We start from the raw sequence: 23,985 nt of genomic DNA on the forward strand, positions 1-23,985 counted from the left end.
TTTGAATGGACTGACTATATTCTGCAGATATCAATAGGTGGTGACAGTGTTTGGCCTTCATTGGAAAGGGTATTAAGTACAAAAGTTGGGACTTTCTGATACATCTGGTCTGAGCACACTGTACTCTGCAATTCTGGTCGTCCAATTATAAGAAGGATACCATTGAGTTGGAGAGGGTGCAGAAGAGATTAACCAGGATGCCACTTAGATTAGGTGGTTGAGTTGTAGGGAGAGGCTGGATAGGCTTGGACTTTTTTCTTTGGAGCTGAGGGGTGACCTTATTGAAATGTTAAAAGTCAATTGGTGTGTATAAAGTGAATGTCCAGTCTTTGTCCCTGCGTAGAGGATTCTAAAACTAGAACGTATGGCCTTATGGTGAGAGGGTTAAAATTTCACGGAGGGTAATCTGTGTCAGAAATAAGCTGCCAGAGGAAGTTATAGAAGCAGATACAATTATGACATACAAAAGACATTTTGACATATATGGATTGAAAGGGTTTAGAGGGATATGGGCCAAATGCAGGCAAATAGGACGAGCCCAGAATGCCAATTTGGTTGGCAAGATGTTGGACCAAAGGGCCTGTTTCTTTGCACTGAGAACTCAATGTCTCCCCAAACAACTGGAAGTGGCAAGATACTTCTCTGAAAGTTTTTAACCAGTGGGTAACAAGCTAGCCAAACAATTGTTACTTTAACCCATCACCTCCATGCCTTTCCTATCTTGGCTGAGGATCACTATTCTGGTTCGAAGTGAATCCCTAAAATTCTACCATGAGTTTCAAAGTGGAGGAAAATGCCAGAATCCAGTTGCAAAGTACAGTTGTTCTGCTACAGTGCAATAATTACATTCCTAAGTAAACTTGCAGGAGAGAATTGTGTTATTTTTTTTTTTTAATTGTCAATAAGGAAAAGGGATTAGAACCTAGTGTTTCAGACTTGCATTAAAAGTCTCTTCTCTCCCTCCCCCTCCCCCCCCCCCCCCCAGCATCATTTTCAAAAACATAGAATATTTTAATACCCATGTTTACTTTTGTTACTGCACCTAAAGGCTTTGTTACATTGTTAAGAAAGTATAATTGCACAAGTTGTCAATGGAAGCAGTAAAACGTAAATCAGAAATGAGGTATCTACCTGGTGAAGCTGCTTCATTTGGGCGCAGGTAATAACATTTCTCATCGCCCCTGTATAGGATCAAAACTGGAGTTCTGCCATACCTAGTTGTGAATAGTGGTAGCTAATTAAAACAATAAAAAGATTCAGAACATTTCATTCTCTGATGGCATAGGAGTATAAGAGTAAAGCATTTTGCAGTCCTGTTCACTCAGTCAACAGTGCAAACAAGACATTGATGCAAAAAAACAAAGTCCATGGTAGTGCAAGAGTCCATGTTGCCAAGGTAGGATTTGGGTGGTACCGATTGATTTAAGAACCTGACATAGTCATAGGAAAGTAGCTCTTGCTGAATCTGGTGGAATGGAATGTCATACGTTTGTACGCGCTGCCTGACAGCAACAATGAGAAGAAGGCCTTAACCAGATGGTGAGATCCACATTGCTGCCTTGAAGCAGTGCCTCGTGTAAATGCTTTTGATGGTGGGAAGAGCTGTGCCCATGACAGGCCAGGCCTTCTCTGCTGCCTGATGTGTTCCTGTGCATTTGAATTGCAGTGCCAGGCCATGATGCAACCTGTCAGAATACTTTTTCCATGCATCTGTAAAAGTTTGTTAAAAGTATTCTGTGTTATACGAAATCTCTTTAAACATCTAAGAAAATAGAGATCCTTGTGTGCATTCTTCATGATTACATCTATGTGCTTGGCCTAGGACAGGTCCCTGAGATATTGACGCCCCAGGAATTTGAAGCTGCCAAAACTCTCCACCACTGACCCACCAATAAATACTGACGCCCAATATCCTGATTGAAGACAACAATTAGTTCCTTGGTTTTGTTGACATAAAGGGGGAGGTTTTTGTTGCAGCATAACTCAACTTAGTGTTCTCTCCTGTACACTGGCTTATTGTCACCTGTGAATTGACCAATAACAATAGTGTCAGTAAATTTATAGATGGGATTGCAGCTATGCTTAGCCACGCACAGTGAGTAGAGCAGAGGGCTAAGCTCTTAGCTTTGAGGTGTACTTCTTTTGATATTCAGTAAAAATGAGATGTGGGTCTGCTGAAAAGGAGTACAAAGATTTAGTTGCAAAGGGATGCACAGAATATTATCCCATTTTACTTCTGCACATTCCTTTTGTATTTGATCTATATAATGGCGAATTTGAAGGTATCTATAGAAATCATCATTATTCAAACCAAATTGCCTCTTCAGATTCTCAAAGCTGTTCATAGACCCCTTATGTAAAAATGTGCAATATGATGTCAAACCTTGAGAACTCCATCTTTTAAAACTAGTGTCCTGTCTTTTTGGTACAAAATCTGGATCAAACGTGCACCATCTCAAAACCTTCACAGCATCCCTCAGATGATTTTGGGTAACGACCTTATTCCATACCTTAAGTGATAATCGAATCCATGAGTTTCCCAAATTAATTAACTTATTTGTTAACGCCTGAATCGGAAATTCCTCTGTTATAGCAATCTCAATCTCCTTCCATCTAGCACAATAGTCGGGGTTGCACCAATAAATTAATGTTCTCAGCTGAGCAGCTGCATAATAGTCTTTCAAGCACGGGAGTGCAACCCCACCTTTATTTTTGGTCAGTTGTAACCCCTGGTATCTGATTCTTGGTCTTTGTCCCTGCCAAATATACCTCGAGATATGTTTATCCCATTCTTGAAATTGTTGGTCTGATATATCTAGTGGAAGTGATTGAAAGAGATACAACAGCCTCGGTAACATAACCATTTTGACCGATTCAATACGAGATCCAAAATTAAGATAAGGTATTAGGTCCCACCTCCTAATGTCTTCCCTGATCTTATTGTTTAATGGGAGGTAGTTAAGCAAGTGCAGTTTAGTCAGATCTATTGGAATGTTTATTCCCAGATATCTCATGGATTCAGCATCCCACCTCAAGTTAAACTTTTCCCTTACTTTTACTGAGGGGCTATATTTGAAACTAAGAATTTGTGTTTTTATGACATTTAACTTATAGCCAGAGTAGGATCCATATAACATATAACAACTACAGCATGGAAACAGGCCTGTCCGGCCCTACCAGTCCACGCCGACCATTCTCCCTGACCTAGTCTCATCTACCTGCACTCAGACCATAACCCTCTAATCCCCTCCTATCCATATACCTATCCAATTTACTCTTAAATAATAAAATCGAGCCAGCCTCCACCACTTCCACCGGAAGCCCATTCCATATAGCCACCACCCTCTGAGTAAAGAAGTTACCCCTCATGTTACCCCTAAACCTTTGTCCCTCAATTCTGAAGCTATGTCCCCTTGTTGGAATCTTCCCCACTCTCAAAGGGAAAAGCCTACCCACGTCAACTCTGTCCGTCCCTCTCAAAATTTTAAAAACCTCTATCAAGTCCCCCCTCAACCTTCTACGCTCCAAAGAATAAAGACCCAACCTGTTCAACCTCTCTCTGTAGCCTAAGTGCTGAAACCCAGGCAACATTCTAGTAAATCTCCTCTGTACCCTCTCCATTTTGTCGACATCCTTCCTATAATTTGGCGACCAGAACTGCACACCATACTCCAGATTCGGCCTCACCAATGCCCTGTACAATTTTAACATTACATCCCAACTTCTATACTCGATGCTCTGATTTATAAAGGCAAGCATATCAAACGCCTTCTTCACCACCCTATCCACATGAGATTCCACCTTCAGGGAACAATGCACAGTTATTCCCAGATCCCTCTGTTCCACTGCATTCCTCAATTCCCTACCATTTACCCTGTACGTCCTATTTTGATTTGTCCTACCAAAATGCAGCACCTCACACTTATCAGCATTAAACTCCATCTGCCATCTTTCAGCCCACCCTTCCAAAAGGCCCAAGTCTCTCTGTAGACTTTGAAAATCTACCTCACTATCAACTACACCACCTATCTTAGTATCATCTGCATATTTACTAATCCAATTTGCCACACCATCATCCAGATCATTAATGTAAATGACAAACAACAGTGGACCCAACACAGATCCTTGGGGTACTCCACTAGACACTGGCCTCCAACCTGACATACAATTGTCAACCGTTACCCTCTGGTATCTCCCATTCAGCCATTGTTGAATCCATCTTGCAACCTCACTATTAATACCCAACGATTTAACCTTCTTAATCAACCTTCCATGTGGAACCTTGTCAAATGCCTTACTGAAGTCCATATAGACAACATCCACAGCCTTGCCCTTATCAATTTCCCTGGTAACCTCTTCAAAAAATTCAAGAAGATTAGTCAAACATGACCTTCCAGGCACAAATCCATGTTGACTGTTTCTAATCAGGCCTTGATTATCCAAATAATTATATATATTGTCCCTAAGTATCTTTTCCATTAATTTTCCCACCACAGACGTCAAACTAATAGGTCTATAATTGCTAGGTTTACTTTTAGAACCTTTTTTAAACAAAGGCACAACATGCGCAATGCGCCAATCTTCCGGCACCATCCCCGTTTCTAATGACGTTTGAAATATTTCCGTCATAGCCCCTGCTATTTCTGCACTAACTTCCCTCAATGTCCTAGGGAATATCCTATCAGGACCTGGAGACTTATCCACTTTTATATTTTTCAAAAGTGTCCGTACCTCCTCTTCTTTAATCCTCCTAATTTCCATCACTACTCTACTTGTTTCGCTTGCCTCACATAATTCAATATCCTTCTCCTCGGTAAATACCGAAGAAAAGAAATTGTTTAATATCTCCCCCATTTCTTCCGGCTCAGCACATAGCTGTCCACTCTGACTCTCTAATGGACCAATTTTATCCCTCACTATCCTTTTGCTATTGACATATCTGTAGAACCCCTTGGGGTTTACTTTTACATTACTTGCCAAAGCAGCCTCATATCTTTTTTTCGCTTTTTTAATTTCCTTCTTAAGATTCCTTTTACATTCTTTATATTCCTCAAGAACCTCATTTACTCCCTGCCGCTTATATTTATTGTATATCTCCCTCTTTTTCCGAACCGTGTCCAATTTCCCTGGAAAACCACGGCTCTTTCAAATTATTATTCTTTCCTTTCCACCGAACAGGGATATAAAGACTCTGTACTCTCAAAATTTCACCTTTAAATATCCTCCATTTCTCTATTATATCCTTTTCATAAAACAAAAATTTCCATTTCACTCCTTTTAAATCCTTTCTCATCTCCTCAAAATTAGCCTTTCTCCAATCCAAAATCTCAACCCTCGGTCCAGATTTGACCTTCTCCATAATGATATTGAAACTAATGGCATTGTGATCACTAGACCCAAAGTGCTCCTCAACACATACCTCCGTCACCTGACCCATCTCATTTCCTAACAGGAGGTCCAACACTGCCCCTTCTCTGGTAGGCACCTCTACGTATTGCTGCAAAAAACTATCCTGCACACATTTTACAAACTCCAAACCATCCAGCCCTTTAACAGAATGTGATTCCCAGTCTATATACGGAAAATTGAAATCACCCACAATCACTACTCTGTGCTTACTACTAATATCTGCTATCTCCTTACATATTTGCTCTTCCAATTCTCGTTCCCTATTTGGCAGTCTATAATACACCCCTATAAATGTTGCTAAACCTTTCTCAATTCTGAGTTCCACCCAAACAGCCTCCCTAATCGAGCCTTCTAGTCTGTCCTGCCAAAGCACTGCTGTGATATCCTCCCTGACAAGCAATGCAACACCCCCGCCTCTTGCCCCTCCGATTCTATCACATCTGAAACAATGAAATCCTGGAATATTTAATTGCCAATTGCAACCCTCCTGCAACCATGTTTCACTGATCGCCACAACATCATACTTCCAGATGTCAATCCAGGCTCTAAGCTCATCCACCTTTCTTACAATGCTCCTAGCATTAAAATATACACATTTAAGGGACCCATCATTTCTTATTCTCAATTTATTTCTTTTCCCTTCTTTCTCTCCTACATATTGGGTCTGAGTGTTTCCCTTTTCTGCCTCCTGCCTCACACACTGCCTGTTAGCTATCTGTGTTTGAGTCCCTCCCCCCAACCGTACTAGTTTAAAGTCTCCGCAATTATTTTAGCAAATCTCCCCGCCAGGATATTGGTTCCCCTCAGGTTCAGATGCAACCCGTCCTTTTTGTACAGGTCATACTTCCCCCAGAAGAGGTCCCAATGATCCAGAAACTTGAAACCCTGCTCCCTGCACCAGTTCCTCAGCCACGTATTTATCCTCCACCTCACTCCATTCCTATTCTCACTATCGCGTGGCACAGGCAGTAAGCCTGAGATTTTCCATGTTTCTATTATTGCTTTGGAAGTCCTTTTTTTTAAACTCTCTTCCTAGCCCCCTAAATTCTCCTTTCAGGACCTCTTCCCTTATCCTACCTATATTGTTGGTACCTATATGTACCACGACCTCTGGCTCCTCTCCCTCCCCTTTCAGGATATCCTGGACACGCTCAGACACATCCCGGACACCGGCACCAGGGAGGCAAACCACCATCCGGGTCTCCCGACTGCGTCCACAGAAACGCCTATCTGACCCCCTCACTATAGAGTCCCCTATTACTATCGCTCTCCTCTTCCTTTCCCTACCCTTCTGAGCAACAGGGCCGGACTCCTTGCCAGAGGCCCGGGCACCGTCGCTGCCCCCAGGTAGGCTGTCCCCCCCCAACAGTACTTAAACAGGAGTACTTATTTCCAAGGGGTACAGCCACCGGGGTACTCCCTAGTCCCTGCCTCTGCTCCTTGCCCCCCCTAACAGTGACCCACTTGTCTACCTCCCGTGGTCTATGAGTGACCACCTCTCTGTAACTCCTATCTATAACCTCCTCACTCTCCCTGATCAGACGGAGGTCATCAATCTGCCGCTCCAGGTTCCTAATACGGTCCCTTAGGAGCCCCATCTCATCGCACCTGGCGCAGATGTGGATGTCTGGAAGACTATCAGACTCTCAGATTCCCCACATCCGACACCCAGAACAAAAAACTGCCCTGGCACTCATACTCCCCAAACAAAGCCCCGTGCTCGGTTACTAAACCTACCGCCCGGCCGCTGCTCCAACCGCTCCAACCGCCCACCCCAAAGAACTGAGTGATCTCCTGGGAGAGGCGAAAAACCGGATAAAAAACCCAGGCCAATTTGGGAAAAAAAAATCCGGGAAATTCCTCTCCGACCCCAAGCTAGGCAATCGAAATTTGTCCGGGAGATCACACAGGTCTTACTCCTTACTATCCCAACACAATCCCCACACAATACTTCCCAAGCAACACAGCTTGGTGCTGCTACTGCTGCTTGCTGCTACTTGCTGCAGCTGCTGCTGATTGCTGCTACTGCTGCTGATTGCTGCTTCTGCAATGGAATCAGGAATGTTTTCTGATTGTTTTCATATTGTTCCAAAACATAAAATAACTGTAACAAAGACTGTTCAGGGTCTGACAAATACACCAATACGTCATCGGCAAATAAGGAAATCTTTGTTCCCCTCCTTTCATTACTATTCCTTTGATATTATTATTCTGGATAATCCACTGACTCAAAGGTTCGATAAAAACCGCAAATAAAAGGGGGCTGATTGGACATCCCTGTCTTGTTCCTCTTTCTAGCAAAAATGGTTTTGAAACTACTCCGTTAATTTTAATTCTTGCACTTGGGCTATCATAAAGAGCCTGTATTGTTTTAATAAAAGTATTGTGAAATCCAAATCTATCTAAAGCTCCAAGCAAAAAATACCAATTTACACAATCAAAAGCTTTTTCAGCATCTAACCCCACTAGGACTGCTTCTAAGTTAAATTTTGTTATGTGGTCAATTATGTGCAATGTCCTTCTAATGTTGTCTTGGGTTTGTCTCACTCGAACAAACCCTGTCTGATCCAGGCTAATAATTTGTGGTAGCAAACACTCTAATCGTTTGGCTAGTATGTGAGTAAAAATTTTGTAATCCTGGTTGAGTACGCTCACTGGCCTAAAATTACTGCATACAGATTTATCTTTTCCCTCTTTCGGAATCAATGAGATTACTGCCTCCTTCCAGGAGGGGGTATTACGTTCTCTTTGAGAACCCAATTGAAAGTACGTTGTAACGTAGGGACCAATGAGTCCACCATTACCCGGTACCATTCTGAAGGGAACCCGTCTGGGCCCGGGGCCTTATTTGGTTTAAGATGTACTATAGCAGACCTAACTTCTTTCTCTGTTATTTCAGCTACAAGGGACTTACTCTGTTCACTGGTCAATTTTGGCAAATGAATCTCCTTAAAGAAATCCTCCATTTTCTCCCCACTGATTTGAGGTTGTAAATATAATCTTTTGAAATATATATCAAAACAATTTTGTATTTCCTTCAATTTATAGTGTGTAAAATTAGTTACAGGGTGTTTTATTTTATGAATTGTATTCTCTGCCTGTTGTTTTTTTAGTTTATAGGCTAATAATTTACTGGCTTTTCCTCCCCCATCATAATATTTCTGTTTTACAAAAATCAACTTTTTTTCTATATCTTTTGTATAAATATCATTTATTTCATTCTTCTTCTTCACAAGTAGTTCTCGGATTTTTTGATCATTTGTATCCTTATGGTTTTGTTCCAGTTGTTTCAGTTCCACTTGCAGCCGCTCTAACTTTTCATGTCTATCTTTCTTTATGTATCCTATTATCTTGCCCCGAAGCACCGCTTTACATGCATCCCACAGTATCAGAGGTGAAACTTCATCATTGTCATTTAGTTCCAGATACTCTGTAATATCGTTCTTAATCTGTTCTTTCATATGAGTCAGTACATATGTATTTAATCTCCATAAAGTGTCTCTTTGATACCGATCAAGAAGTAGTTTTAAATACACAGGACTATGATCTGAAAGGTCCATGCTCCCCACCTCACAGCTTACAACCCTATGAAGGTATTTTCCAAAGGTAAGAAAATAATCAATCCCAGAATATGCCAAATGTGGATTAGAAAAATATGTGTAGTCTCGTTTTGACAAATTTAGTTCTCTCCATACATCAATTAATCCAATATCATTCATTGCCAAATTAATTTTTTTATTTATCAATTTCGGCTGAGCTATATGAACATTTGAAGAGTCCAGTTTAGGATTTAATCTAACATTAAGATCCCCCCCACAGATTAATACTCCCTGGGTTTCAGATATTATCAAATCAAACACTTGTTTAAAAAATTTCCAATCCGAGTTGGGAGGAGCATAAATATTTAACAGAGTAACCAATGAGCCGCCTAAATTACCTCTCATGAAGATATATCTCCCCTCTGGATCTCTCTTTTCAAAGGTGGGATCAAAACTTATATTGCTAGAGATTAATATTGCCACCCCCCTCCTATGACCAGCACTATATGATGAGGAGTACTGATGTTTAAAGCCCAGTCGTTTTAGTTTAGCATGCTGTTTCAGACAGGTGTGTTTCTTGTAGAAAGGCCACCTCGACTCTATCTCTCTTTATTTTGGTTAATATCTTGCTTCTCTTAATAGGATTGATAAGGCCATTCACATTATGTTACTATTTTAACTGCTTGCATTTAGTGTCCAATAAGTAGAAGAAATAAAAGTATATAAACCATACCAGCTCCAGTATCCATGCACGAAACAGCCCCCAAAAACCAACTACAGAACAAAAACACAATAATAACACTAAAGTAAATAAACGGACTTCCAACTGTGGGGTCCTGATTTTGACCCTATTAAAGCCCTGATGGTGAGAGGGCTTTGAGGTGTTGCCTCTCCCCCTGACAGGTGGGAGAGGGCCGTCTTCTAACGGTGGCTCTTCAGTTCCAAAGCTGTCCATCTACCCGGCTACCCGGTTAGAAGAGTCCACCCGACATATACGTAATATCCGTGTTCATAGCCTATACCATGCTCGTTTAATGTAACGAGTAAAAACAAGGCCTTAAAGTTTGTCCTCCGATGGGAGACGGGTCTTGAAACTCCCCAACATCAAAACTCGACTCACCCGCTTCCTTTGGTCACCTCTGCCGTTCGAACCTTTCGGTTCAGTCATTATCCCAAGTCCTGGCGTCTAAAAGCCTGTAACTTTTCCTTGAAATCCACTTTCCTGACCGTTCTCTCCCGGTTCCCCGGTCTCCCGGCACTACGCCAAGTGAGATGCTGGATCCGCTCCAAAAGGGACTCCGGGTGTTTGATGACCGACACCGGGCGTCCCCTCTCCGCCATATCCTCCGTCGCCTCCTCCGCCGATCCATATACCACTGTTCCCTCCTGGTAGAAAACTCTTAACTTGGCCGGAAATGGAGTTTGAAATCTGATTTTCTTCTCCTTCAGGATTCTTTTCGCTTCGGTGTATTCCCTCCGTTTTTTTAACACATCTGGCGCATAATCGTGATCCAGGTTAACTCTCTTCTCGAGGTATTGAAATCCTCTATTCTGCCAGGCCAGTCTTTTTTATTTTATTTTTTATTTAATTTAAATTTTAACAAAACAAATACATGTATGAACTCATAGTACGCGATGGTACCTACATTATAAATTCGATTATACATTTAAATTCGATTATACCTGTATTGTTCTGTATTATGTCCCCACCCACAACCCCCCTCCCCCCAGTTAGAAAAAAGAGGAAAAAGGAGAAGAAGAAAGATAAAGAAATAAAAATTTTAAAAAAAGGAAAGAAAGAAGAAAGAAGGGAACCTGGAGACAAGAAGGAAACACTTCCGGCTAATTTCTTATTAAATTCTTTTTAGGGGTATCAAAACAATCCTGAAATTAAATATTTCCAATTCTTAATCCTAGTTTTAAAGTGAATGGGTTCCAAAGTTTCAAAAAGAAATCATATTTATCTCTCAGATTATAAGTAGCTTTTTCTAATGGGATACAACTACGTATTTCTGCATACCATCTTGCAATTCTTATTTCATTGTGATCTTTCCAAGTGACCGCCACACATTTTTTTTTTTTTTTATTTTTTTTTTGCTATACCTATACCTTTACCAAATAATTTTTTTCAAGAATTGAATAAAATTGTGAGAAATTTTCTTTGGAAAGGTAAAATGCCAAGAGTGTCTATGGAAAAATTAACATGGAAATTTGAATTAGGTGGACTGCAATTACCAAATTTTAAAAATTACTATCTGGCAGCACAAATGAATTTTATTTCATCCTTTTATCAAGAGGGTGGAAAAACAGCATGGGTTAAAATTGAAATGGATAAAATAAAAGAACTATGCCCAGAAGAATTTATCTATAAATGGGAAGCGAAGCTATTAGTTAAGGATTAAGAGTCACCTTTGCTAAAACATTTAATTAATATATTGTTGAAAACAGTTAAAGCTAATGATAAAAGATTTTTTCTAACAGCTAAAACTCCATTAGTAAAAAATAGATTACTGCCGTTTGCTTGGAATAATCAAATATTACAAGTCTGGGAACAGAAGGGTATTAAACATATGGGAGATTGCTACGAAGGAAATAATTTTTTGACATTTTCTCAATTGAGAAACAAATATCAAATTCCAGGGAATAGTATTTTTTTCTATTATCAATTACAATCTTATTTAAGGGAAAAGTTAGGTAATTCAATGTTTTTATTTCAAATTAAAGGAATTGAATCCCTGATTCAGGGCAAGGGAACTAAAAAAATTATATCTTCAATGTATAAATTGTTACAAAAATCTAGTCCAAAGACAGGAATTCAAAAATCAAGACAAAGATGGGAAACAGATCTGAATATTAGCATTGATGAACCAAGTTGGGAAAGATTGTGTTTAGAAAGTATGAAAAATACTATTAATGTGAGATATAGTTTAGTACAATACAATTTTTTACATCAACTATATTTAACTCCGAAAAAATTAAACAATTTAAATCCAAATTTACCTGAAATTTGTTTTAGATGCAACCAGGATGTGGGTACTTTTTTACACTCCACATGGGCATGTCCTAAGGTAACTCCTTTTTGGAAAGACCTAAAAAACTTTTTGGTGAATAAGACCATACCATTGGATTCAAGGTTGTTTTTATTGGGAGATACTAAAGAAATATTACCAAGATTAATTTTAGATAAATATCAGGAAAGATTTCTGCCAGGCCAGTCTAAGCAGCTCCTCTTTCATCCTGTAACTTAACAACTTGGCCACCATGGACCTCGGTCGGGCATCCCCGGGCGGCTTCGACATCAGAGCTCGGAGCGCTCTCTCTACCCGTAGTTTAAAGGCGGCCGGGAGCCCCAGTCCTTCCCGCAACAAACTTTCCACAAAATCCACCATTGACGGGGAGTTCTCCTCTGCTCCCTCTTTAACTCCATGAATTCGGATATTTTCACGTCTGGAGCGGCTCTCTATATCCGTCAATTTGGCATCTAGGTATATTTGGAGTTGCAGCAGCTCCGTCACCACGTCCTCTGCCACCTGTAGCCTGTTTTCAGTCGCGTCAATCCTCTCTTCCGCCTCCCCGATTCTGGTGTTCGTCTTAGTAATTTCTTCCCGAATTCCGTTCAGCTGCTCACTATTGTCCTTTCTAACTCTCTCAACTCTTTCAATATGAGGCTGAGGTCCGCTCTCTCTCGTTCCTTTTCTGGGTGCATTTGCTTATCATCGTCCTCCCTTGCACTGCTAGCTGAGGAGGCTCGGCTAGCCCCTTCCCCCTCACCATCGAAAAACTCCATCTGCGTCGACTTTTTACTCTTTCCTCTAGGCATAATCCTGACCCACAATATTTACTAAACTGCAACAAAAATTTTGGAAATATTCGAGTTGTAGTGGGTAAATATTAACTCAAAATGTCGGGAGCTCTTACCCTAATCTGCCATCTCGTGGCTCGTTCAACCGGAAGTCCTGATGCTCTTTTCAAGCAGGTGAGAGCTTCAGACCAAGAAGAGAGGGATTGAATATGTCCTTGAATACTTCAGCCAGTTGCTCTGCATAGATACCAGGTTTTAAGACCTGGACAAGGTAGGCTGGCTGGGCTGCACAATTTGCATGGATTCACCCTCATGCGAATTAATGCACCATTGCCACATCAGCAACTCTGTTTTGCCCTGGAGGAGGTTTAGTTTAGAGAGGAGATGCAGCGTGGAAACAGGCCCTTTGGCCCACCGAGTCCACACCGACCAGTGATCCCCGCACATGAACACTACCCTACACAAATGAGGGACATTTTTACGTTTATAACAAGCCAATTAACCTACAAACCTGTACGTCTTTGGAGTGGGAGATCACAGAGAAAACCCACACAGGTCAAGGGAAGAACCTATGAACTCCGTATAGACAAGCACCTGTAATCAGGATCAAATCTGGACAATTTCCAGCTACATTGTTGCTTACAAAACATCACAAGGGTTTTCTTTAACTTTCTAATTCACCAATATTTGAAAGTCTTTCATTCAAATGTTTCTCAAATTATTTAATATTTTACAATCTTTGGATAGTTGCATGGAACAGATTCAATCTATATATATTCATTTCTAATCTCAATTTGTTCATGTTTCAAGTAATTTCATCTCATGAACATAACAAATCTTACCCACGGTGTCATCAGTGCCATCTTCTGTAAACATTTAAGATCTAGGAGCAGCATTTGGTCCTTATTCTGCTGTTAATCAAGATCATGGCTGATTTTCTACCGCACTTGTATTTCCTGGCCTAATCCCACATACTTTCACTCTCTTAATATCAATGTATATTAATCTGTTTTTAATCAACTCCGTTTGTGATGCTTTGCAGCCCTGTGGAATAGAGAATTGATGGTATAATATTCCACAATGCCAGTGTGAAGATCACAACTGGAAAAGTAAAATACAAAATAATATTCCCGATATCAAATTCTACCAGTTGTATTGGTGAGTGAGAAGAGAAACTAGGTACAAGTATGCTACAATCAAGTAGATCATTCAAAAATTACACTTTATTTTTTAGTACAATATATTAATTTTACAAAAGGACATTTACGAGATAAGCAGTAAATATAAAAAATTTCAAAACCTCAAAAGTGAAGTTTAAAGTATTGCACAAAATCTACTATTCCTCTAAAAATGAAAAAAGATAAATTTTAGAAAAATTCATAATAAGTTAGTCATTTGTTTGTTTACATCCTAATTTTGCATTACTGAACAAACATTTTTTAAATAGAAAAAACAGTGGAACATTTTAAGTTACTTTGCTTCTGCTACTGAATAAAAAGCTTGCTGTTTAATCATCTAAGTTACGTTGAGTATGTTCCAACCATTAATAATGGTATTCAAATTACTGGAGGAGGACAGAAGCCTCACAGGCTTGGATCACAGCATCTTAAGTCTTAGTTTGCTTTGGAATCTTGACTAGATTACATTCAATTGATGTGAGCATTAAACACCAATTTTAAGAATATTATACACATGACTACAATCCACTGGCCCGATGGGTGGTTGTAGAATGTAACAAAACATTTGACAAATTTAACACATCTTCAAATAATATTTCTGGAATATTCATCCTCTTGTATAACAACAGGATGCCACAGCCATTTTAGTAACAAAGTGCTTTCAGAAATTCTATCCATAACCTTATTTTCTTTTTAATACATTGTTATTTCTAGGTGTTCCACAAGCACAATCAGCAGTTGAGGCATATCTTTTTAAACCTTTTGATGATCACTAATTTCATATTCATGGGACAGATCCACAACAAAAAGAAAATTGGATTCTGCATTTAACCACACAAAAACAATTTGCATTTGTACATTTTACCCAGAGATTTTTCACCTCTAAAGAACAAACCAAAATGGTTTGGAATAAAACAATACATTGATAATGCATAGCAAAATATGAAGAAACATGATACATCTGCATTGACCAGGAATTCAACATTTAGCAAAAACAGGCTATATTTTGTTTCAATTTCCAAACTAAACTAATGGAAAAATTGTGATCTACAGCAAAAGTTCAAATTTGAATTTGTGTTTGACCAGAATTGTATATCCACTGTAAAAAGAACACAGTATTTTAAGCACAGTATATCAGTAGTTACTGCTAGAGTGCATTATTCTATCGTTTTAATGAAAATAGGATCCAATGAAATTTGAGAGCTCTTTAGTATAATTGCAATATCTTTTCCTAAAATATAACTCAATCTAAATGAGGACGTGCATGGCTTTCAATTAAGAAACTACATTGTTGCTGACAAAAAGAGGTATTAAATACACTGAAGATCATGTTAGTCATTGTATATGTTCAATGAAATATTTGTAGAGAGCTAGTCCTGTTCCATATCATCTTGATAAAGATGTGAATCTTCCATCAAATGTATTGAAGTGAACTAAATGGTTCATGTGCTTATCTGGGACAATAGTCATTTAGCCATGGTTTTCTTATTTTCTTATGTACATTATTTACTACTTCAGTGATGAAAGACAACTAATAACTTTATATTTAAAAATGGATTTTGGTCTTTTCTAGCTTTTCATTGTACTTGTGTTAACAATTTGGCTGTTGCTTGACTCATGCATAAATCAGGAAAATAACCATGACTACTGAATACTTTGGAAATTATGTTCTGACCTAAGTAATGTGTAGAGGACATAACCATGTTGCACAACGTTTGCAACCTTCACCTTCTCCTCCCCACTAACGCATCAACCTCTTCCTTTCCAGACTGACCTTCTGGTAAGTTTAGGGAAGTCAATTAGGCCAGAGGCGTGTAATCTATTGATTCTCTCTATTCCATGTATTTTTATGTAATCATCATTGATTCTTTTCTGGATTTTGTGAAGATTTACAATGGGCCACTTGGCACTCATGCCTCATTGATGTATACATTTTCAATCAGAACACTAAGGTGCATTCTTATCAGCAGAAACACCAGTAAATATAATCTAGAATATCAAGTTATATTTTACACGCAGCACACACAACTTTGTGTTTTATGCCTAGATGGCACAGTACTTCAGAATATGGCTATTCTGTTCCATTGAACAGAAGTATACAGTTCTGTAGATTTTCTTTTCCTTTCAATGTTAAAAGGCATTTATAAATAATGTAAGTAATTAAAATAATTTGGATAAAGTGATGTAAAGTTAACTGAATTAAGAATTCACCAGTATTTTAAGTCATTTTGCAATAAATTCATTTTATCAGCCAAAATAAGTTTTTTTTGTGCCAGATATTTATTGTAATGATTTAAAAGGCAGATATTGCATCCATCGTTTTCCTCTTCCTCTTAAAAATCACAGAATTGAAGTTTCATGGCAATTCCAAAAGATTTGATTGTGGGAAAAAAAAAATTCTAAAATAGATAATAAAAATAAAATAGGTTCTAAAACTCTCCATATCTGATAGAATAATGCTCCAGTTCTGATGAAAAATGAAGTTCTTAACAAAATTCAATCCTCACTAAACAATATTATAGCCTAGATTATGAAATAAAGCCCCTCTCTCTCTCTCTGATGAGACACATTTAAACAGTAATATGAAACTAATCGAGTCATATGGCATGGAAACAGGCCTTTCGGTCCAACTTGCCCACGTCATCCAACATGCCCCAACTACAGGTCCCACCTGCCCGCATTTTGCCCATATCCCTCTAAACCTGTCCCATTCATGTACTTGTCCAAATTCTCTTAAATTTTACCTGCTTCAACTACCTCCTCTGGCAGCGTGTTCCAAACTAACCGCAAGCTTATGTGGCAAACAGGCCTGGCTTTTGATTTGTAGAGTGGGGATACGTCATGGAGCAGTAAAAACCAGGGCCAGTGATATGAATTTTGGGAGAATATTCTGCTCATCAATGAGCACAATACCCACACTGCATCTGAACTCCTCTTCTGCTACACTACCAGATAATACTAGAGTAGACTTTGTGCAGTATTATCCTAAAATGACAAACAGTCCTGTTCATTTCCTAAGACCCTGATTTCCATTTTGCATTGGCCTACAACTTGTTTCAGGTAGCTGTATGGTCCACTTAGTCGTTGGCTTAGTGATAAATTTGAGTAGTTACAACAGTGTTAGAAACAGGCCAATAAGTTTTTCTGCATCATTTCTGGATAACTTGCAGCCATTTCCACTGGGCTTTAAAATCTCTCAAACTATACATGGAATATACTACCGGAATTGCCTGATTTTTAAATATTCAGGATAAGGAAAGGCAAGGTAAAGGAGAACAGGGGCATAATTTTTGGGAGTTAACTATAGTGTGTTAAAGTTCAATTTCCAATTATTTGTTTTAAATGCAGATGCATATGTCCGACCAATTATCACCATTGTTTCAGAAGGCTGCCAACATTGGCAAACATTTTTTACATCTGTACTAAGTTGCGTGGATCCTTAAACAGAGCTATTTGTATAAATTAAAAAATAATTATTTTAAATATTCCAGGTAGTTTCATTGGTATCCTGCTGTTTCATAAACTGATAACTTGGAGATAAAGACAAGGAAATACAACTCCACAGACAAATTCTGAAATATATCCATCTCTTTGCTCAAAGGTCGCTGTGCTCGGCAAACTGTTATGAGATATGCAAAATGGATTTCCTTGACTTAGAGTTTGAGAACTCCATATTCTGGAAATTTAATCTTCTGATATAAATTTAAAACATCTTAACAACTTAAAATGTACACTCTCCAACTTAAACCGTATACCTTTTATGTGAACACAAAACGTTCTCAATTACATTATCCAAGTTGAGAATATACGGTCTTAAATCACAGATTTTTTTTTTGATACTCATAGAAATCATAAACCGCACTTCTGCAAACCAAATTATTCAGAAATTGATGCAAGTATTTTGATTGAAGAAGATACCTCCCCTAGAAGAGCATGTCCAAGAGCCATGGTTGAACAGTCTGCGGTTTTATTTGGAGTTTAAGTATCTGAAGCTTTTTGGGATAGAGGTTTATCCCCTGTTATGTGTGCTGAACTTGTAATGTTTTCATACTTGAAACTTCAGATCTGAAATTCAATTTCATTACCTTAAATTAAGGTAACAATTTTTGAAAGGAAATTGCAAAGCATGTGTGTTACTAGATCACAGAATTTAGCATGAGGAATGAAGGTCAAAATTCCACCCCACAGCTTTACGGCACAGAGTAATAGAAAACTCTCAGCAACGTGTCAAGCCAGAACCATTCCATTTGTCAGGGTCTTTATGGCAGAGTTACAGTGTTCAGTAAGTTCAATGGGAGAAAATTCCTACCTCTTTCCCAAAGGGGATCTGATGATCTTGCCTATCAGATCACTTCAGTGAGGTAGGTCAATAATCATATGCTTTGAGAGCATTGAAGACCTGTTTGGTAAAATAATGATTTACTGAATTGAATTTGCTTCTAATAGTACTTTGCAATTTCTTGTTACTACCTCATCTCAATGGCAGGAATGTAAATTAATTATTAACTAACTGACAAGTGTGGATTTGAATATAAATAACCAAAACAGCAAATATGGTAAGGGAGCACTTTCAAATTTATGAGCACTCTACCAGCAGCCTTTAATCCAGCATGGTAACGTGCTATACCCTACCCAACAGTGGTTTCACTAAAGGGACACATGGAGTTTCAGTGATCAAATCAAATATTTAACACTCAATATATGAACATGTATTCACATACCTCTGCTTCAAACTCTGTCTATCAGTAGGAGTTTCCCGGACCTCAATGCAACAATGTGAAATTCTTCTGAGACCTCTTAACTTGCAGCAGATCCAATATGTTTTCAATAGCAACGAGCTGAGTTAAGAATTTCCCAACAGCCAGTTTCTAGAGTTATAGGTAAGCATTGTAATCGGCCTTCTATACATTATACAACTATTTTAGGCTTAGAAGATCACCAAAAACTTAAATTTATTTGTCTATCAGTCCAGCTTCTTTAATTTTACTGTAAAAGATTTTCTCCAAGATATTGGCACACTTGAAGTATTCACTTTCTGGAGAATTGTACTCTCGACAGTTTGTAAAGATTCGCTGCATATCTGCCATAAATAATTTTTTTGTCACGTAATAGCGGTTCTTGACACGTTCACTCATTGTTTTCAGATCTGCAAATGAATCAAACCAGAAAAATGCTCAAGGAAGACATTATCACAATGCATAATCTAATGAGACTCAATTGTGTAAGCAGTACGTGACCAAAACTATATACCTTTAACAAGATTTCCTGGTGGATGAATGATGAATTAATTTTTGTTTGCAAGTGCCCAACACAAGAGCAATTGGATGTCAAGTGCACTCAGTGCACATATTTAATTTAATTGACATCAATGTGCAGAGATAAATATAGCCAGCAGGCAAAATGCTTGCAATTATTGCTAGCAACCAAAAATCAATTTCAACCCTCTTCATCCTTCAGTCATGTTCCAAATCTTACAATAAAGGCTAACATAATATTTGATGTCCTAATTGCTTGCTCTACTCGTATGTAATTTAATGTAAGTCATGGACAAGAACCTTCAACTTCACTGACCTCTTCTCTCACCTCCCAAAAAAAGTTCCAATATTCCTTCCAAAGGGACTTTCACAATTTCCACATTAGACTCCATCTGCCACTATCTTGCCAAGTCATTCAATATCCCTTTTTGTCCTCTCAGCAATTTATGTTCTTAACTAGCTTTGCATCATCTGCAAATTACTTTATTTTCTCAAAGGTATGCGTGTTGCTGGCAAGGCTAACTTTAATGGCCAACCAAAAATGCCCTCAAAAGGGGAATGAAAAGCAAATTCTTAAACCACTAGTCCAAATAGTGAAGATACTCCCACAACCTGCTGGACAAGCCTTTCAAGGATTTAGACTCGGTGACAATGAAGGGACACTGATGGTCTAAATTAGAGTGAAATGAGACGTGGAAGGGAACCTTCAGGTGGCGGTCAGCAGACATGTCTGAAGTTCTGGAACTTGTGCTGGAAGCTGCTATCAAGGCAAGATATGCCAATACGTTTTGAAGATGCTGCACACTGCAACCACAATGCATTGCTAATGGAACTGAGAATAATCAGGCTTGTGCATAATGGTGCTAATCAAATCAGTTGCTTTGTCCATAATAGTGTCAACACTTGTTGGAGCTCGTCTGAAACAGACAACTGGAGAGTATTTCATCACACCTCCGATGTGTTGTGGATGGTAGAAAGGGTAAGGTGAATTGCTTGCAACAGAATATCCGGCCTTCTCTTCCAGCCATGCTATTTAGAGACATGGAGTCATATAGTATGAAAATTATCTAATTAAATTTCTGATCAATGGTAATGCCCTGGTTGTGATATTGGGGGGATTGAATTATACTATTGATTGCCAAGAATAGATGGTTAAAAATTTGCTTGTTGGAGATGGTCATTGCCTTGCATTTGTACAGCACAAATGTTACCCGTCACTTATTAGCAAATGTGTGAATGTTGCCCTGATCTTTGTGCAGGTGAACTGTGAAGCAAATTAAACACTGCAATAATCAGCAAACCACCCTGGTTCCAACCACATGATATTGGTGAAGTAGCTGAGAATGTTTCGTCCAGACCTCTAGTCTGTAAAGGTCATGCAGGGTGAAATGATTGACTTCCACTAACCACAATTGCCTTTCCTCAGTACAAAGTAAAGCATCAGCCTGAAGCAAGCTTTCACCTCAATTTCCATTAATTTCAATTTTAGTAGGATTCCTTATTATCATACTCGATCAAAGGTTTGGTATCACCCTCACCATGCTTCTGAAATTCATCTCTCTTCCTTCCCCCCCCCCCCCCCCCCCCACCCTGTTGGGACTATGACAGTATTAAGGCCTACAACCTAATGATCATGGTCGAAACTAAACTCTGCATCAGAGAACTGGTCTGCTGCATATTAGTGTCTAAGGTGCCTGTTGAGATTCTAAGTGGCTGAATTGGGTATGTCTTGTTTCTTGTGGGCAGGGCACACATTGGAAATTTTCCAGATGTCAGTTGGCTACCCGTGTTCAAACTCTGCTTGAACAGGGTAGCTTAAGGCAGAGTTGGTTCAGGAGGACAAGTCTACAACAATACAGCTGGGGCATTGTCAGGGCACACAGCCTTTTCTGTAAGGACTGAGCTTCCATGCAGTTATTAGTGAACCCAACAGGTTATGCAATAGCATTACTGCTGGAAAACTGGAGGGAAAACTGTGCCTAACCAGGGCAGGACCTACCCAGCGAATGGTTGGGCTCTGGGAAGTGTTGTAGAGCAGAGGGGTCTAAGAGTGCAGGACAAAGTGGTATCACAGGTAGATAGGGTGGTCAAAAAGGCTATCAGCACAATGGCTTTCATCAAAGTTTTGAGTATAGAATTTGAAAGGTCATGTTACAGTTGCAGTGGAGGGGAGAGTAATGAGTTTGTGCTGCATGTTGTGTCTGAATGGACAGGATAGATAAGCCCACTGATCTATACTCGGTTGTATTTTTTATAAACCTTTTTTATAAGCATTAATTAGCAGCCCAGGTTATTTGTAATTTCAAAAAAAAAATCTTACACACCCATTGGAAAGCGAATAACTTCATAATAACCAGGGGCGTCAGTTTTCTTAACTGGTTCCATGAATGGCCAAGCACTTTGGTGACTCTGTTAATTATAATATGACATTAAACAATTCATATTTTTAATTTCATACGGAAAAAAAAAGATAAAGCATGAAGGTAGGGTTTTAAGATGAAACTTGGTCTCTACCTTTACTTGCTGCAGAATGTTTCTTAACGTATTGTGAAGCTGTTCAGGGTCTTTTGAATCTTTTCTGAAACAAAATTTTACATTCATTACATTTTGAGTGAGGAGACAAAGATAGAAAACTTATCCTTTAATAATAATAATCTGAAGAAGGGTCTCGACCCGAAACGTCACCCATTCCTTCTCTCCTAGATGCTGCCTGACCTGCTGAGTTACTCCAGCATTTTGTGATACCTTCGATTTGTACCAGCATCTGCAGTTATTATCCTACTTTAATATTTAGACAATAGACAATAGGTGCAGGAGTAGGCCATTCGGCCCTTTGAGCCAGTACCGCCATTCAATGTGATCATGGCTGATCATTCTCAATCAGTACCCCGTTCCTGCCTTCTCCCCATACCCCCTGACTCCGCTATCCTTAAGAGCTCTATCTAGCTCTCTCTTGAATGCATTCAGAGAATTGGCCTCCACTGCCTTCTGAGGCAGAGAATTCCACAGATTCACAACTCTCTGACTGAAAAAGTTTTTCCTCATCTTAATTGTCTTCAGCATAGAAGTGGAAAGAAGCAGTGCTATTGACCAAGAAATCATCTCTATGAGCCTGAATCAAAATACCATGTCACGACATAGCAAAGACCGAAGGGATAATTTTTCAAATATGTGCTCGCAGTGGGTACCATAGTCGACATTGAAAAGATTATGATTGTGCAATTTTTTGTTACATATCTCAGTAGAAGTTCCTTACGATGAGCATATATTTTAAACCTCCTGAACAAAATACTAGACACAAAATGGACAGGCAGCATCTCTGGAGAGAATGGGTGACGTTTCGAGTCAAGACCCTTCTTCAGAGACTCGACTCAAAATGGTCTGAAAAAGGGTCTCGACCCAAAACATCACCCATTCCTTCTCTCCAGAGATGCTGCCTGTCCCGCAGAGTTACTCCAGCATTTTGTGTCTATCTTCGCTTTAAACCAGCACCTGCAGTTCCTTCTTGAACAATATGCTCCAATTCCTGAAATCAAGACAATAGACAATAGGTGCAGGAGTAGGCCATTCGGCCCTGTGAGCCAGCACCGCTATTCAATGTGATCATGGATGATTATTCACAATCAGTACCCCGTTCTTGCCCTCTCCCCATACCCCCTGACTCCGCTATAATTAAGAGCTCTATCTAACTCTCTCTTGAAAGCATCCAGAGAATCGGCCTCCACTGCCTTCTGAGGCAGAGAATTCCACAGATTTACAACTCTCCGAGTGAAAAAGATTTTCCTTATCCCCGTTCTATAAGGCCTACGACTTATTCTTAAACTGTGGCCGCTGGTTCTGGACTCCTCCTCTAGCGTGTCTAATCCCTTAATAATCTAAAATGTTTCAATAAGATCCCCTCTCATCTTTCTGGCACCTCACCTGGCCAATTGATGAAAATAAAATCATCAACATGTATTACTTTCCTTCCGTTCAGATGATCCAGTTTTCCAAATCACGCGTGTTCTACTAAAGTGGGTAGTATTGTAGATAGTAAAAATGGTTGTCAAAAATTGCACCAGGATCTTAAGCGGTTGGGCAGGTGAGCTGAGGAATGGTTGATGGAGTTTAATGCAGAGAAGTGTAAGGTGTATTTTGCGAAGTCTAACCTGGGCAGGACCTATCCAGTAAATGGTAAGGTGGTATAGGGTAGATAAATGGCTCTGGGGAGTGTTACTCGCTGTGGGCTTGTACTCGCTGGAATTTAGAAGACTGAGGGGGGATCTTATAGAAACATATAAAATTCTTAAGGGGTTGGAGAGGCTAGATGCGGGAAGATTGTTCCCGATGTTGGGGGAGTCCAGAACCAGGGGTCACAGCTTAAGGATAAGGGGGAAGTCTTTTAGGACCGAGATGAGAAAACATTTCTTCACACAGAGAGTGGTGAGTCTGTGGAATTCTCTGCCACAGAAGGTAGTTGAGGCCAGTTCATTGGCTATATTTAAGAGGGAGTTAGATGTGGCCCTTTTTGCTAAAGGGATCAGGGGGTATGGAGAGAAGGCAGGTACAGGCTACTGAGCTGGATGATCAGCCATGATCATATTGAATGGCGGTGCAGGATCGAAGGGCCGAATGGCCTACTCCTGCACCTATTTTCTATGTTTCTATAGAGCAGAGGGATCTAGGAGTGCAGGTACATAGTTCCTTGAAAGTGGCATCACAGGTAGATAAGGTGGTCAAGAAGGCTTTCAGCACATTGGCCTTCATCGGTCAGAGTATTGAGGAGAGAATTTGGAAGGTTTACACTTGCACAAGACCTTGGT

At 39.4% G+C, this 23,985-nt stretch overlaps 1 protein-coding gene across 1 annotated transcript in view; it reads right to left on the bottom strand.

Moving 5' to 3' along the window:
- Window positions 1-14,088: 14,088 nt before the first annotated feature.
- Window positions 14,089-23,985, bottom strand: part of kat2b (K(lysine) acetyltransferase 2B) — a 52,436-nt gene continuing 42,539 nt past the window's right edge. The window contains exons 16-18 of the mRNA XM_078422295.1: window positions 21,698-21,761; window positions 21,508-21,592; window positions 14,089-19,074 (exon numbers count right to left, since the gene is read on the bottom strand). Of these exons, the coding sequence (XP_078278421.1) occupies window positions 18,881-19,074; window positions 21,508-21,592; window positions 21,698-21,761 (343 nt within the window). The 3' untranslated portion in view covers window positions 14,089-18,880. The remainder of the gene's footprint in view (window positions 19,075-21,507; window positions 21,593-21,697; window positions 21,762-23,985) is intronic.

The sequence above is a fragment of the Rhinoraja longicauda genome, chromosome 2 (genome assembly GCF_053455715.1).
Source record: "Rhinoraja longicauda isolate Sanriku21f chromosome 2, sRhiLon1.1, whole genome shotgun sequence".
Lineage (NCBI taxonomy): Eukaryota > Metazoa > Chordata > Chondrichthyes > Rajiformes > Arhynchobatidae > Rhinoraja > Rhinoraja longicauda.